At 62.5% G+C, this 15684-nt stretch overlaps 1 protein-coding gene across 2 annotated transcripts in view; it reads left to right on the top strand.

Annotated features, from left to right (window-relative positions):
* The window catches only part of VAV2 (vav guanine nucleotide exchange factor 2), a 167913-nt gene that overhangs the window by 130592 nt on the left and 21637 nt on the right, over positions 1-15684 (top strand). For both annotated transcript variants that reach the window (XM_026514298.4, XM_057313820.1), the window contains exons 9-14: positions 7193-7292; positions 8229-8324; positions 8988-9056; positions 10969-11055; positions 13125-13210; positions 13954-14086. In XM_026514298.4, the coding sequence (XP_026370083.1) occupies positions 7193-7292; positions 8229-8324; positions 8988-9056; positions 10969-11055; positions 13125-13210; positions 13954-14086 (571 nt within the window). The remainder of the gene's footprint in view (positions 1-7192; positions 7293-8228; positions 8325-8987; positions 9057-10968; positions 11056-13124; positions 13211-13953; positions 14087-15684) is intronic.

Genomic DNA, 15684 nt, shown 5'->3' with positions numbered 1-15684 from the left:
GGTGCGAGTCTCACAGCGAGGTCCTCAAGGCCTGTGGCTGTGCCCCATGAACCCCTGTCCTCACTTACAAACTGAGAGAGCTGCGCACCCTTCCCACAGTCACAGCCTGGAGGGGTGACCCCCAAAGGGTCTGGATGGGCAGAGGCTTCACAAGGGCTGCACCAGCTCCCTCTGCCTCTGTGCCTCGGGGTCTTGGTAGCCGAAGGACGTTCTCACCAGCACGGTGCACCTGCTGCATGCCAGCCCCATGGGCATCCGGCACCTGGGAGACTCTGCTCCTCTGCTCTAGGCCTGGGTGGGGCGGTGGCACGTGGCAGCCACTTAATGACAGAAGCCAAACCTGCCCCTGCAGGGTTGAGTACGGGGCTTCCAGGGCTCTGGGTGCCCGGGGTTGAGGCCACATCCCTGCTTCCTTGCCTGCGTGTGTCATAGGACCTTGACTTGCTAATCCTTCCGTTAGGGGCAAGGATGTTCTCTGTGCCACGTGGTACCTTGAGGGTCATGCCTGTGCTACTGACATGGCTTGTCTGTGTCAACTGAAGGGCTTTGGTGGCCAGGCAGGTGGTGGGCCTGGGCCAGGTAGATGGGCTGGGGGGTGCACAGTGGCAGCTGGGGGCAGGGTTGCTCGGCCGCCCTGGCATAAGCCAGCCCCAGCCCCCAGCGTGTTGAGACGGTGCTTCCAGTGCCAAGGAGGGTGGTCCTGGGTCCTCCGATCGTGCGCCGGTTTCCTCCAAGTCTCCGTGGCATCGGGGCAAATGTCCACGAAGCCCGAGGGGGCATACACCCTACGCATCAGGCAGCCTCTCTCCTCCCCACGGCGTCCAGCTGGTTAGGCCAGGTCTAGACACACAGATGGCACTGGCCTGCCTATGGCCAGAAATCCGTGGGCAGGAATCGTGCCCCCGGATGCGGCTTCTCCGACCGTCCAGATCAAGTATTGTCGACGGAGGAGGGTGACAACTCATTTAGAAACAGACACAGGATCCTTTCTAAAGAAGCATACATTGCCGTCAGCAGGCTTCCGTGAATCTGTTTCGTTGTTTGCTTTAAGCTCCTCAACCCCGGTGGATGGAGGGGTACAGAGCCACCTTCTGTGCTTCGAAATGTCCTGCCGGAGTCCGGCAGGGGAGGACTGGGATTCTGGAAGCTTCTAAGTAGGTGTGAGGGGCAGCTGTCAGGACGCCTCTGCCGTCTCCATAAAGGCCTTGGCCCCCGCATCTCCTCACGGAGCCTGGGCAATCTCGTCTTCAAAGCCAGGGACAAAGTCCGACGACTTGAGGGCCTGGCCGGATGCCCGGTGCTGCGGGAGCGCCGGATGACGCAGTCCAGCCACTGAAGTTGCGAGAGGCCTATCAGACGAGGCCCTGCCTTCTGTCCTTCGGGCTCTGGAGAAAGTGCCGGAAGGTTCTGTCTTGACGGCTCTTCTGCCCAGCTGCTCATCAGAGCCAGCTGGGAGCTCGTTAAGAATGCCAGGCTGGGGTCCACTCTGCAGGGTCTGAGGGGAGGCCCCGCAGCAGCTGGTTGGGAGCCTGGGTCCATCTCATCCTCATCTGCGGGGAAACTGTCAGGGGACCGCCAGCTAGCTCACGTGCCCTCCTGGCCAGGCAGCCCATCCCAGGGCTGGATTCCAGGGGCCTCCGCCTACGAGCACCTGACAGTGCTTCCCCTGCGTGCCCTGTGACCCAGGCAAGGATCCCCTGAGCCTGCTTTCTAGGTGCCACAGGTTGGGCCCCTGGGAGGCATGAGGGAGCAGGCAGCGCTCAAGTGAGCGTAGGGGCAGATGCGAGACCACTGGCGGCCCCGGGCGGGGGGCAGGCCGGTCCCTTACCTGCTCCCAGTCCCCAGCAACATTTTCCTCTCGCCTGGCCGCAAGCCCATGGGCAGCTGGAGCCAACTCAGGCTAGAGCTGTCAGACGTCCCCTCGCCCCGGTGGCAGACACATCGGACACTTCTTCCAGGGGGAGGGAGGCTGCAAACCAAGCAGGGCTGCCTCTGAGGCCCATGAACCCACCCCCAGGGCAGCGATGGCACGTGGCCAGGGGACAGACGGATGACCTGCCCTTCCCTGAGAACCTCCACGTCCCGGGCCTGCCCTTAACAAGGCCACCGGCTTCCGCACACAGCTTTGGGCCTCACCTGGCTCTTGGGCCTTGCTCCCACGGGGATGCCCGTCATTTCTACCCAGCAAGGCTTTGGGGACTGGGCCCTTGAGTTGGGGTCCCTCTAGGGAGGAGCCTGGCTGCGTCCCGTCAGAGTTCATGTGCCCAGTCCCTTAGTCTGTCCCTACATCCATCTTTCTGCCACTTTGCCTCCTCATTTCTGAGTCAGCACCTACGGTCCTGGTTTGTTTGCATACTGATTCCACAGCATTTATAGAGTGCCTGCTGTGTACAGAGCAGAATAGCCCCAGCTGTTCTGGACAGGGAGGGACGGGAGGGGATGAAAAGCAAGTTCACAGACAAAGGAAACAAGAGGACAGGAAGAGGGAGAGGAGTGGGGTGCTGAGGACCAGGGTGAGAGGCAGCGAGCTGTGAGGTGGGGGGAGCAGAAGCTGCTGAGAAGGCCCCTGGGTGAGGCTGGAGCCGGACTGTTCGGGAACTGGCAGAGGCCAGAGGAGCAAGCGTGAAGCGGGCCAAGAGGAGATTGTCTAAGGTGTGACTTGCTTCTGCAGGAGGCTTGCTTCTGCCTAAGGCCAAGATAGGGGTTTAGATGTTTGTTTATGAGGGCAGGAGGAAACCACAGAAGAATCTCGTGGCAAGATCCTGGCAGCTCATCACGGATGAAGGGTGGAGTAGCATCCAAGTGTGGTATGACCAGCGCCAAGTGGCAGAAGACAATCACCTCCCTCTTTTTGGAGCTAATACTTCCATTAATGCAGCCTCAGTCCTCAGACAAGGTGGATGCTCCTCTTAGCCTTGGCCTGAGGGGACAAGTCCCACACAGTGGGAAGTGGGACTTGGGAAAGGCTTGCCTTTCGCAGATGTGGATGTAACAAGAGCCACATGGTTCTTATCTGTGGCTGGGGTTCGCCAAGCTGGGTCAGTGGGTCAGGCCAAAGACTACCAAGGGAACCGGCCACAGGGACTTTGTGGTCCAGCGAGAAGGCGGAGGTGTAGCTCTTAGGAGGAACTCTCTGGAGCTTTGCACAAGTGCTTCTAGGAAGAGCGGCCATCAGAGTAAGATGGAAGGCAAGTCCCCGCCCCCGACCCCAGGGCCCAGGAGCGTTAACGGCTTTGCCACAGCTGAGCACTGTGTTCTGCGCTTTCTGGCCGCTCAGGGTGTCGGGCTGGGTGGTGCTGCCCTCTGGTCGTGACTCCCGCCTGCGGGCCAGGGTCTCAGGGAAGCGGGGTGGTCCCCGTCAAGGTTTGCAGGGAGAGAGCCCACCGTGTCCAAGCTCGTCGAGCCCCCATGAGGTGCTGTGCGGCTGCCTCATCTGGCAGGGCTGCCTGGGACCCTCTGACCTGGACAGGCCTTTGGTCTCCCGCCTTCCAAGCGTCTGGCCGTTGTTCCGGCTCGGTCCTGCGTCTTCGGTGCGTACCCGGGAGCGCCACCAGTGTCCGGGACCTGCTCTGGCCGGGTCCCCAGGCACCGGGAGAGTTGGGAGTTCTGTGACAACGGTCAGGAGACGGGGAGGTCGCCCCCCCATAGATGCATGTATGCCCCCCTGTAGGGGGTCCCAGTTGTGTGTGCAGGAAGTTACACAGTCCTACAGACACACACCAGGCTTGGGTGCCCGCTCGTGAGTCAGGGACCCGGAGGCTGACGCCGCGCATTCAGAGGACGGAGCGAGTCGCTGGTGTGCCGAGCTGGCGGGGAAGGAAGACACAAATGAGGGGGGAACCCTGGACACGCCGTTGGGGTGTCTTCAACAGGGCAGAGCGCATCTGCACCCCAGCGGTCTCCACACGCGGGCGGCGAGCCAGGCCCCAGGACACCACCTCACCGCCTTGCCCGGGCCCGGGTGGCCGAGGCAGCCGGCTGTCTCCAGGGGCCCTCCGAGACCTCGAACCATGACTAAGTCCCCTGCGTGTGTGTTGCTCTTCTTCCAAAAGCTGGATAATTTTTCTCAACAGCACAAGATGTTCGTGGCTAGAAGGGAGGCCTGTCAACTCTCACTTCCTTAGCTCACTTCCTTCCGTAGGCCGAGAAGGGCCCGTGTGTGGCCCACGCTGCCTGGCCAGCGGCAGGGCCCAGAGCTGAGAGTGGGCGGCGCTGAGAGGCCTGATGGTCCCCACAGAAACATACTCTGTCGGTTCTGTGGCCGAAATCAAGGTGTGGGTGGGGCGGCGCCTTCCTGCCTCTACCAGCTGCTGGTGGCCCCCAGGTCCCCTGGCTTGTGGCCCGCCCCCTCCAGTCTCTCCTCGGCCCTCATGCAGCTCCTCTCCCATCTCAGACCACCCACGGGGTCGGTGGGGGTGAACGAGGGCTCAGCACTGGGGTGGCCTGGGTCTCCAGCATGGGGGCCCGGAAGACTGGTCTGGGGCCCCATGGATGCACTTCGGGGTCTGGCCTTGCTGCTCCCTTGCTGGGTGACCAAGAGTCATGTCACTTCTCAGAGTCTCGGGGGCCCTGTTCTGGGAGTGGTGTTTTGTGAAGACAAGCTGAGCTCAGGTGCGAGTGTGTCCCGTGGCCCCGCCTCTTTCCATCCTTCAAGCTTTGCTCCCTTCCCTGCAGCGGCAGCCCCTGCCTGCTGGGAGCCACAGTCACTGCATTGCCCGTGTTCGGGCAGCCGGGATGGGGTTGTGGCCGCTCACAGCCACGTGTCGGGCCTCTGAGCAGGCCAGGCCTCCAGGCTGGATGGACCTGTCCCTGCAGCTCAGAGCCAGTGAAGGGGGGTGGGTGGCCCGCTGCTGCTTCTCACTCGACTTTGGGCAGGGCTGTGCCCAGAGGCTCTCCACCTGTTTCCTTGTTTTTCTGTCTCACCTCACGAAACCCAGGGACAGGGTTGGGAGGGGAAAGGAGGCAGGGCTAGAAATGATGGGGCAGGGTGTTGAGGCATGAGTAGAAGTTTGCTGGCCAGAGAAGGTTGCAAGTGCCGTGTGGGGCTCGGGGGCTGGGAGCTGTGCTGTGATGAAAACAGGGTTGGGACCCACTCTCCATACACCCTCTCTGCCAAAAACCTTGAGCCGAGATGAGCCAGGGTGTGCTGAAGTGAAGGGGGAGCCCCTAAGGCTGACTTGGCGCGCTGCAGAGCTGCGGGCCCCGGGTGCTTAGGAGAAATGCTCTCGCTGGCCACATAGTTCCCCCGGGTGCTTAGGAGAAATGCTCTCGCTGGCCACATAGTTCCTCCATGGGAGCGGCTGGGCCGTCGCCGGGTCTGCTCATTCAAAACAACTTGACAGGAACCTTGGAGTCTCTAGTCCCCCAGATGTTTCTAGAGATGATGAGATTTACCAGCTTTTATACTGAAATTTTCAGTTTAATAACAGACTCATTTAAGCGGAAACCAGGGCTCAGGTTCTCATGCAAAGCAGTGTGCGGCCGGAGCATGGCGGGGCGCGGCTGTGGTGCCTTCTACTCGTCGGTGGCGGGGACGGTGGGCTTCTGTGTGAGGCCCGGGACCGGGTCCGCCTCTCGCAGGAGTCCTAGCATCTCAGCCTCTCGATGCCGGAAGCTTCCCTGCAAGCTGGCAGCGAAGAAAAGTCTCTGGGCGGCTGGAGAGTGCGGCAGCGGCCTGGCAGGGGGGCGGGCTGGGGAGCCTCGGAGCGGGCCCAGGCCCAGGGCAGGAGCCGTGAGATGCTCCAGCCGGGCCTCTCTGAAGTCGCAGGCTCGCTGGGTTGAAAACATGCTCCCCACGTGCCGCTTTGTTCCTCCAGTGTTGGGAGGACTGTGGGTGTCGTCTGTCCCCAATGCCCTCGGGCCCTACAGCGGGAGCCTGGGAGCCCCCAGCCCGGGATGCTGCTTCTCAAGAGCCCGCCTCCCCGGAAGCCCAGCCAGCTGCGGGCCCAGCCGCCCGCCCCCAGCACCCGAGCACCTCGCCAGGTGCCCCGCGGGAAAGCCGTGTCCACGGGGCACGGAGAAGCGGCCCTGAGCCCATCTGGGCTGCTCCCAGGGACTGCCCCCAGCCCCCAGAGCTGGGCGGGAGGGGCCTTCAGGCGTTTGCTCTCCCGCAGCACCCTCTGGCGGGTGTCACTGGAGGCCTTGGACGGGGCCCAGCCTCCCGATGAAGCTGCGTTGTTGGCCAGGCCCTCACCTGTTCTCAGCGGGTGACCCTTAGCAAGTTCTCTGGGGCCTCAGTTTCCCTGCCTGGAGAATGGGGCTGATCGCCCCTCCCTTTGTAAGTGGGTGAAGGGCTCATGGTGGTGTGCAGGAAGCACTGGGCAGCAGCGGCTCCCAGAGGCGCTGGCTGTGACCGTCATGCTTGTCACCTATGTGGTCCTCGCGGGGCCAACTCTATAGTCGCACGATGAGATTTTCAAAGATGAAGTGTCAGGCTCGTGACCCAAGGCCCGGAGAGCGCTGGGCTCTTGGTGGCAGGAGCTCAGTCTGCGAAGTCTGTAGTGGGGGTCGGCCGTGGTGTTAGAGGGTGTCAGGGCAGGAGAGAGTGACCTGAGGCTGCCCCCAGGACCCCCAGGCCCGCGCGGCCACGTCCCTCCCCTGGGCGTGCAGCAGGGCATTTGGGGCTGACGTCACCCTGCCCCCAGAGAGGGGCTGCCCGGGACCCAGGCAGAGTGTGTCGGCGTCATGTGAAAGCAGCAAGGGCTGACCCCGCGGTCCCCACGCCCCGAAATGTCGGCACGGGGGCTACCACCCCACGCAAGCGCGGAGCCAGGAAGGGCCACGGCGCTCAGAGCCTGCAGACAGGAGTCCAGGCATTCCTGGGGTCCCCCAGCCCTGGGGCGGCAGGGGCTTCTCTCCTGGCCTTTCCGGGGGCAGGATTGAGGTGGCAGTGAGAACCCCATTCCAGACCCGGTCCTCTCCTGAAATAGAACCACAGAGTGGGGACCTCCTTGGGTTTGGGGGCCAGGGAGAGCGGGGGAGCCCCTCGTTCCCAGCATCTTGGCAGCTCTCCTGGCCTGGCAGTATTTTGGGAGGGAGAAGGCAGCCACACGGAAAGAGCAGAGCCACAGAGCAGGTTAACGAGTGAGGGAGACCCGTTTGCTGTGCGCTTGCCGTGCCATCCGTGGGGAGCTAAGGCCGGGCCCGGGGCCGCGGTGTCTCACGAAGCTGTGGGCGTGCGCTCCCTGTCCAGGCTCCTGATCTACGGGGAGTACTGCAGCCACATGGAGCACGCCCAGAACACGCTGAACCAGCTCCTCGCCGGCCGGGAGGACTTCAGACAGAAGGTCGAGGTAATGGGGGCTCCCGGCTGGTCCCCCGCTCACCTGCTCACTGGCCCCTTGCTTGCCCTTACTGGGGGAAGGTGGATGTGAGGGTAGTGATGGGACGGTTTCTCTAGATGTTTTTCTTGATGATTTTTTTCCCTTTGCATTTGTGGGGGGGAGGCAGGTGGACGTCACCTGGGTGACCCGAGGTCCCTGGGTGCAGCAGAGCCAGGCCCCTGGGGCCACATCCGGCTCAGCAAGGGGCTGTGACTGACCCCTGACCCCAGGGGGACCCCAGGTGATGGACGTTTGCTGGGAGCCAAGGAGCTTCCCTCCCGTCACCATCCCCACCCCAGGCTCAGGGCCAGTCTCTGGCACTTGTCCAGTTGCCCATGTGAGCCCCTCTCCAGGACCCCTTCGCCATCCCCCTCGTGGGGGGCAACTGAGCTGCTCCCTGAGGCTGGGATTCCCTTGTTGGATTTGGCCAGTCAAACCCTTTCTAGAGTGAATCCTGGTGCAGGGGCCCTGTGTTCTCGCAGTGCTGGGGGGCATGTCCCCTGGAGATACATGTTGCCCCTGTGTGTCCGGGAAATCAGTGGGGAGCCCCCAGTTCCGGAGGATGGCCCTGCCTTGGTGTGAGTGGGCTTCCCTGGTCAGCGCCAGGCCAGGGGTGGCTCCGAATCCCAGAGCCCTCAGGTGCCCACTGCAGACTCCTGGGGCTACGAAGCGGCCGTGGGACCCTGCCCGCCTGCTGGGAAGCCCACCCCTCTGCACACACCTGGTTTGGGAAGGGTCTGTGGGAGACCCCGCCTGTTTGGGGAGCTAGGCCAGGGAAGGGCCACACACCTGGGCCCCAGTTCAGGGCTTAGGTCTGCCGCCCCCCACCTGGGCTGCGGGATGGGAGCGTTGGGGTCCAGCGGCCCCGGTGAGGGTCCCCATCCCCCTGCTGCTCCCGTTGCCCAGGAATGCACGCTGAAGGTCCAGGACGGGAAGTTTAAGCTTCAAGACCTGCTCGTGGTGCCCATGCAGAGGGTCCTGAAGTACCACCTCCTTCTGAAGGTGAGCCCACGTGGCCCGGGGCCGCCACCGGGTCGGGGCGGGGGGGTGGAGGCCCAGCTGCCTCCAGGGCGCGGACGGGGCCACGTGGGCCGGCGCGAGAGGCAAGCGAGCGAATCTGCTCCCGCAGCCTGTGTGACGCGCGTCAGGAATGTTTGTCACAGGAAACGGACAAGGGGAAACTGGGATTGAAATCTGTAAGAGAGCCGAACGTTGAGACAGAAATGTGTCCCCAGAGCAGGAGTAAGAGTGGCCTGGAGTGGGTCACTGAACCCAGTCTCTGAGCTTCCTGGCAGCCACGGTAGAAATGGAAGTGGGAAGTCCTTCTGGACAGACAGACCTGGGGAGAGACCGTGGTGTGTGTGTGGCATGCGGCTCCTCGGTGGGTCCAGCCGTTACCGCTTAGCCCAGAGCTTTGCCTCGCGTTGCTTTCAAGTGCTCCCTGTTACCCTGGGGTTCGGGGACAGCCCGTCTCGAAGCAGTGTGTCCCCAGTTGAGGGCTTGCTGTCTGTGCTGGGTTGGGCGGCTGAGCCAGAGCCCGGGCCGGCGGGCAGGGACTTTGTCCTGAGGGTCTGGCTCTGTGCCCACACCCCGTGCCTGGTGGGGGCAAGGACGGAGGCTGGCGTCCCCGCATGGTGACCCGGGACTCCTCTCTCACACGTGCAGGAACTTCTGAGCCATTCCACTGATCGGCCCGAGAGGCAGCAGCTCAAAGAAGCGTTGGAAGCCATGCAGGTGGGTGGGTAAACTGAGGCAGGGGAGGGGCCTGGCCAGCGTGGGACTTCACATACCAAGTCTGCGTGCTTTGACCGGATTTGGGCTCAGTGACAAGTGCTGTTCTATGACCGTAGAGGCAGCTTTTCCTGGGAAGACAACAGGCGGAGCAGGGCGGGGTGGTGGGTGGGAGCCAGCCTGGGACAGAAAGGGTGGGTGGAGGGGGCTTCAGGCACTCGCCCCAGATCCCTAACCTCCCCTGCCCATGGCGACTTCCCTGGGCCTCCCTTCTTCCTGCTTTCCCGACTGTCCAAGGGCTCTTGCCAGGTCCCAGGCGCTGGACTCAGTCTGGGCCATCTGGCCCCGTGCTGCCCACTGCCCAGGCCTCCGGCTTTTGCTTCTGAAATGCCCTCCCCACCCAGCCATGCCGCCTCCTCTCCCCTCCTCCCTATGTCCATTGGAAGCCCACTGTGCAGGTAAGTCCCCAGAAGGAGAGCTCAGCTCATGCCCTCCCCTTGCTCTAAAGCCTTCTGTGGCTCTCCACTGTCCCCTGAGTCAGGCTCAGGCCCCCCTCCTGGCACACAGACCCCCACGTGCCTGGCTTTGCAGCTGTGTTTGCCACTGATGCCCTAAATTCCAGGCAAGCTTGGCCACTCCCATGCCCCTGTATGTGCTGCATCCTTTCCTATCCCTGTTGGTTCAGGCTGGACGTCCTCCTTGTCACCTGGCTGTGTCCTGCACATCCTCGGTCTTTGCAAGGTGACATTTTCCAGGAGGATTGCCCCCCCCACCCCTTGGGAATGGCTGTGCTGGGAGTGCCATCACCCCTTTGTGCACATTGCTCCCTGATCATGGTCACCTGTGTCCCCAGCCAAGCACAGTGCCTAGCATGGGGAAGATCCCATCAGCACTGCAACTGGGCAGGGGGACGACAGTGTCCCCAGCACTTCCCAGGGTGAATGCTGATCTCAGAGGGACGACAGTGTCCCCAGCACTTCCCAGGATGAATGCTGGTCTCAGAGGGACGACAGTGTCCCCAGCACTTCCCAGGGTGAATGCTGGTGTCCCCAGCACTTCCCAGGGTGAATGCTGGTCTCGGAGGGACGACAGTGTCCCCAGCACTTCCCAGGGTGAATGCTGGTCTCTGTACTCTCTTGGGTGAGCTCCTTCCAGAGGGCAGGGGTCTGTCTCCATCTGTGGCTTCGACCCCATCACCTGGCCCTTGGGTAGTCTGTGCGGGGGAGCGTTGCTGATGAGTTAGGCCCATCCTGGAACGTTTCTGCCTCAGATTCGCCCCCCCCGCCCTCCCCCCCCCCCCGTGGGCTCCTTATAGGAATGGGCAGGAGGTGCTGGAGGGGAGGCTGGAACCGGTTCCCCACCACGGCCTGGCTCAGAGATTCCACCCAAGGCAGCTTGTCCTGCTGGGCGGGTCAGTGCCTCCAGCTGGTTTCTCAGGAACAGGGCTTGGGATCCCCTAGCACCCCTCCCCCCGCCCCCGCCCTCGCTGCTGGCTGCCTGGATTGCGGCGGGCACTGCCCCCTGGTGGCCGACAGGAGGGCAGCAGCGTGTGGACAGCCAGAGCTAGACCAGTTCTGCGCGGCTCTGTGGGAGTGGGGGGCCTACCAGGTGCCCATTTCCCCAGAGCTGAGAAGCGGGCTGGTCAGGTCTAGCTGGATGTTTTCTTCTAGTCTGAGCTGGAAGGGGGTCAAGTGACAGGGCAGAGAGAAGCCGTTCCAGGAGGCAGGGGCGTGGGATTCTCGCCCAATGACACATGCCGTTTAGGGTTGGTTTAACCTTCCCAGCCTTACTTTACTCGTGAGTCAGGTGGGGTTTCAGAGGCCCGCCCGCTGTGGGGCTGGTGGCAGGTGCTCTGAAAGTGTGGATGGGGTTGGGAGTCGGCCGGCTGACCCCTCCCTGCCCCCGTTGTTTTCAGGACTTAGCAATGTACATAAACGAAGTTAAACGGGACAAGGAGACCCTGAAGAAAATCAGCGAATTTCAGAGTTCTATAGAAAACTTGGTAAGTGTGGCTGACTCTCTACAGAGTGGAGATTAATTAGGACCGCATAAACAAGTTTCAGAAATCACTTTCACGATCTCAATATTAAATGAGCAGGCGGGTGGGGGAAGCAGGTGCAGCCGTACACAGAGGTGGCCCACTCGCCGAGAGGCAGGGTCTGGGGGAGGAGTGGTACTGACCCCCCTCCCTCCCTCCCTGGCCTGGACCGAGGACAGAAGGGCTGTGGCTCCTGGGGGACCTGAGGCTCCTTGGGCTCCTTGCCCACCCGAGCTCCGCTGTCCGCAGGAGGAGCAGTAGAGAGGGTTTGGCCGCTCTATCTGGGAGCGGCGCTTGGTTCCTCCCCTCCCGTCCCCTCCACTCCCCTCCCCTCCCTTCATTACTCAGGGCTGACACCTCACAGGACCCTCTCCCCAGCCTGGTTCATCAGAGGCTCGGCCTCCGGGCGTTGGGTGAGCCCGTGTCCTGCGGGAAGAGGAGATGGGCCGTCCCAGAAAGCAGACGCTTCCTTGCCAACCTGTAGCAACTTCTCAGAGATCCGCCGAATGTTTCAGCCAGGCTTTCTGTACCCTGACACCGCTGACATTTGGAGCCGGGCCATTCTCTGTTGTGGGGTCTGTGCTGCGCATTGTAGGGTATCGAGCACCCCTTGTCTGTGCACCCACCTTCGGGGCTCCCAGACATCCCCGGACGTCCCCTGAGTACAGAGTTACCCTGACTGAGAACCACTGGTCTAACGCCAGACACTTTTCACTGTCTGGTCCCTGAATTGGGCAGAGTCCGGGTGACCCTGTCAGGGGCTCATCAACACAGAAGCCTTTGCAAAAGAAGGCCTGAATGCCCAGGCCGACCCCTGGCGCCCATGGGCCCTCTCCTCACCCACCAGGGTCCAAAGAGCCCAGAGGGGAACTAGTGTACAAATGTAGTTTGTATAGAGAACCTCCCTGATGCATCGTCAAGGAAAGAAAAAAGAAGTTGCAAAACTGCATTATGACACGACCCCATGTTTCTGTCTTTTTAGGAAGAGCTAGAAATGCCTGAGTGCAGAGGAGGTGAGGGACAGAGGGGCCCCAGCCCACCTGCAGTGGCGTTAGCGCCCGGCGGGGTCTTCCCTGGTGTTTTCTAAGGGCTGGCTATATGATGCAAGTTTTGGGGTTCTTAAAGTTTTTAGTTATGAATAATCGTGTTCCTTAAGTAACAAAAAGGAAACAGTGGTGGCGAACAGGTGTGGACCGGTCCCGGGGGCTGGACGCATGCTCAGTGCGCGCGTTTCTGCCGAGTCCACCACCCGCGGGTGCAGGAGACGTGGGGCCCAGAGGCGGGCATCTGGGCGGGGTGCCCACCCCACCACGCGTGACTCCAGCACCGTGCTTCTCTCTGCCTTGGCCCGGCAGCTCCTGCGAAGTTCAGAAAACTCAGAAAGCCGCTGAGAACCGTCCATCATGGCACCACGGCCCGGCCCCGTTAACGTGCTGGAACATTCCCTCCTTCCCTTTCCCGTCCGGGTAGACGGTCTCTTTGCAAGGCACGCAGGGAGCGCGTCCAGACGCGCCTTCTCTGAATCAGAGCAGGGGGAGAGCCGAGCCCGACTGAAATCCCAGCAGACCAGAGCGGGATTGGACTCGAAGCCCGTTCCGTGGAGGACGCCCCGCTGGCAGGCCCCTTGCCCCGCCCGCCCGCCATCTGATAGGCCCTGTTTGTTCTCCTCCGCTGGGTTTCCCAGGGTTGGGCGGCTGGCCCTTCCTACTGGGGCCCGGCTCTGGGCTCCACACAACGGTGGCCTGTTGCCATGACCCACACCATCAATCGCTCCTTGTTCCCGCAGCGCTGAAGGGAGTGCTCGGCGGGCCTGGGGCAGAGCCCGCCCCCCCTCCCCGCCGTCCTCTCCTACCCCGACCTGCGCCCCAGCCCAGCCAGCAACCGCAGGCTTGCTTCGCCCGGGTCTGCCTTCCGTGTCTGCGGGAACCATACACGCTTGGGTGCCGGCCCGCCACCCTTCCTCTCCGTGTAGGTGCGAAGTTGGGGGGCCCCGCTCTGGTGCTGGGGCTGACCGCCTTGCCCTTTCTTTCCAGCAAGTGAAACTGGAGGAATATGGGAGGCCGAAGATCGATGGGGAGCTGAAGGTCCGGTCCATAGTCAACCACACCAAGCAAGATAGGTGAGTGGGCGGGCGGCCCCGGGCTGGGTGGCAGCCCCTTGTAGTCGGGCACCCGCTCCCCAGCGGCCTGGAGACGGCTTGTCCCGTGGGAAGAGCTGCCCGCACACTCGGTCCTGTGCTCCTCTGCTTCACTTGCCGCCTTCCTGCTCGGTGACAGCGTCCATGCCACGTCAGCCAGTGGCCGCCCTGCCCGTGGCCGGCACTGGGCGGGGCTAGAGGGCAGTCTGAGGCCCTGGCCTGCGAGCTCCCAGGCTCCCTGGGGCCGGCAGCAGCAGAGCGGCCACATGAGCTCTTGGCCGCATGCCTGCGAGGGAGTGCCCGGGCAGGTGACGGGGAGGACTCCAGATGCATGGCCCCTGCTTGTTCAGAGCCCTCCACGTGCACCTGCTGTGTGCAGGCCTGGGGCTGCGGCTGCGGTCATGGTAGATAGGGGTCCTGTCCCTCTGGGGCTCTCATCTAGTGGGGGATGGAGCATGGAGGCTTGGGGAACCCATATGAGCCTTGAGCCCTGGGGGCGGGTAGTCAAGGAGGGCTTCCTGGAGAAGTTGTATGGAGCAGCTCAGACCTGCTGGGGGGCGGGTCAGAGTTTGGCAGCTGAGCCAGGCAGTAGGGTGAGGCTCAGGCTCGGAGAGGGAACAGCTCTGCTGCTGCTGCCCACCCCAGGCACACGCTGGCTGTCCCGGGACCTCAGAGCACGGGGCACCGGGTGTGCTGACGGCCGCCTGGCCACACTGCTGGGCCAGGTACTTGTTTCTGTTCGACAAGGTGGTCATTGTCTGTAAGAGAAGAGGCTACAGCTACGAGCTGAAGGAGGTCATCGAGCTACTCTTCCACAAGATGACCGACGACCCCATGAACAACAAGGACGTCAAGAAGGTAGGCCCCGGGCTGCCTGCTGGTGACGGCAGGGCCCTCTGGGGCTGAGGGAGGAGTCGCGGGGTGGCCTTGAGAACAGGGAGAGCCGCTCTGGAAGTCAGCACTGACCCCCGACTGGGTGGCTGCACCGTGCGAATAGGCCTTCCCTTCTGTCACCCTCTTGTCCCTCTGCCTTCTGTTGACAGCACGCCCAGCACTTCCTGGCCCTCTGTCTTTGAATCTTCACTGGGGGTGGGCATCATCGGGATCAGGCTCCCGGGTGAGGGGACCGCAGAGCGGCTCTGCAGAGAGCCAGACTTTAGACTGTGGCCATCTGATCTCAGCCCACATTGCCCCCTGCAATAAGCAGGCCTTCCTTTGGATGGTGGGCTCTGGGCAGGCCTAACTGTGGGTCGTTAGACACCGGTGTCCAGCCCGGTGGGCCGAGGCTGTTGGGGGGCGGGGCCGTGGCTGCTGGGGGCGGGGCCACGACTCCGGAGGGTGGAACCATGGATGCTGGGGTGTGGCTGCCACCCTCTCTGGTTCGGTCCTGCTTCAGCAGAGGCTTCTGCACCCCAGGGCTTGAGCACCACCTACTGTGTGCATCCCTGGCTAGATTTGGGGGCCAGGAGCCAATGTGTTAAAAATCCCAGACTCTGGACTTCAGAGCTCGCAATGTAGAATGCAGGTTCCACCTGGAAGGGCTGTTGGGGGTGACCCACTCAACACCACCCCAAGTCTGAAACAACTCCTGAGGCTTGGGGCCGAAGACATAGTCCCCCCCGGGTCCCAGCCCCTGGCACCTCTCCTCTGGGAGGCAGAGCCTTGCCCCTGGCAGTGGCGGGTCCCGGGCTGTGGTACCCACTGCCGGGTCACGCTGAGTCTCTTAACAATCTGTCTCCCCTTTTCCTCTCCTCTCCTCATGCCTCCTAGTCTCATGGGAAAATGGTAAGCACCTGGGTCCTCCTTTGCCTTCCTCCCCTCAGGTCCCAGCCGGGCCTTCCTTTCTGAGCCTGCGTGGCAGGGGGGACCCCGAGTGGGCCTGAGGAGGGCCAGGCTCCTGGCTTTCTTTTTCTTTCGTCCTGCTCCCTGTGCCTTCATCAGGACGGTGGTGTGTATCCATGCTTTCGGACTGCCATTACAGAGGGTAGAAAGGAAGGCCCACCTGCCTGCCCCAGCCCCACCCTCTCCCATTCCCCAGAGCTGAAGGACCCCCGGCTTTGGCAGGGCTTTGGTGTATTCTCATGGTGTCATTCTCCACCTTCCTGTCTTCCTTCCCTTCCTCCCTCCTTTCCTCCTCCCTTCTCTTCCTCCCTCCTTCCCCCTGTTACGTTCCCTCTGTCCCTCCTCCCTCTTCCCTTCCCTCCCTCCTTTCTTTTCTTCTTCCCTCCCTCCCTTCTCTGTTCCCTCCCTCCCCCTCGTCTCCTTCCCTGTCTCTTCCCTCCCTCCCTCCCTTCTTCCTTTCTCCCTCCATCTTTTCCAACACAAATGGGCTCAGACTTCCCACACTCCTTCCTGGGCTCCTTCGCAAGCCCCTAGAGATGGCCAGGACTGTGGGTGGTCAAAGCAGCTGTGGGCTGGCTCTGCTTCAGGCCCTCCCAGCCCACGGCCTTCTCCAG

This window comes from Ursus arctos, unplaced genomic scaffold, assembly GCF_023065955.2.
Source record: "Ursus arctos isolate Adak ecotype North America unplaced genomic scaffold, UrsArc2.0 scaffold_18, whole genome shotgun sequence".
In the NCBI taxonomy this organism is placed as follows: Eukaryota; Metazoa; Chordata; class Mammalia; order Carnivora; family Ursidae; genus Ursus; species Ursus arctos.
Note: the sequence above shows the minus strand (reverse complement) of the source record. Positions and strands in the feature narration are given on the sequence as shown.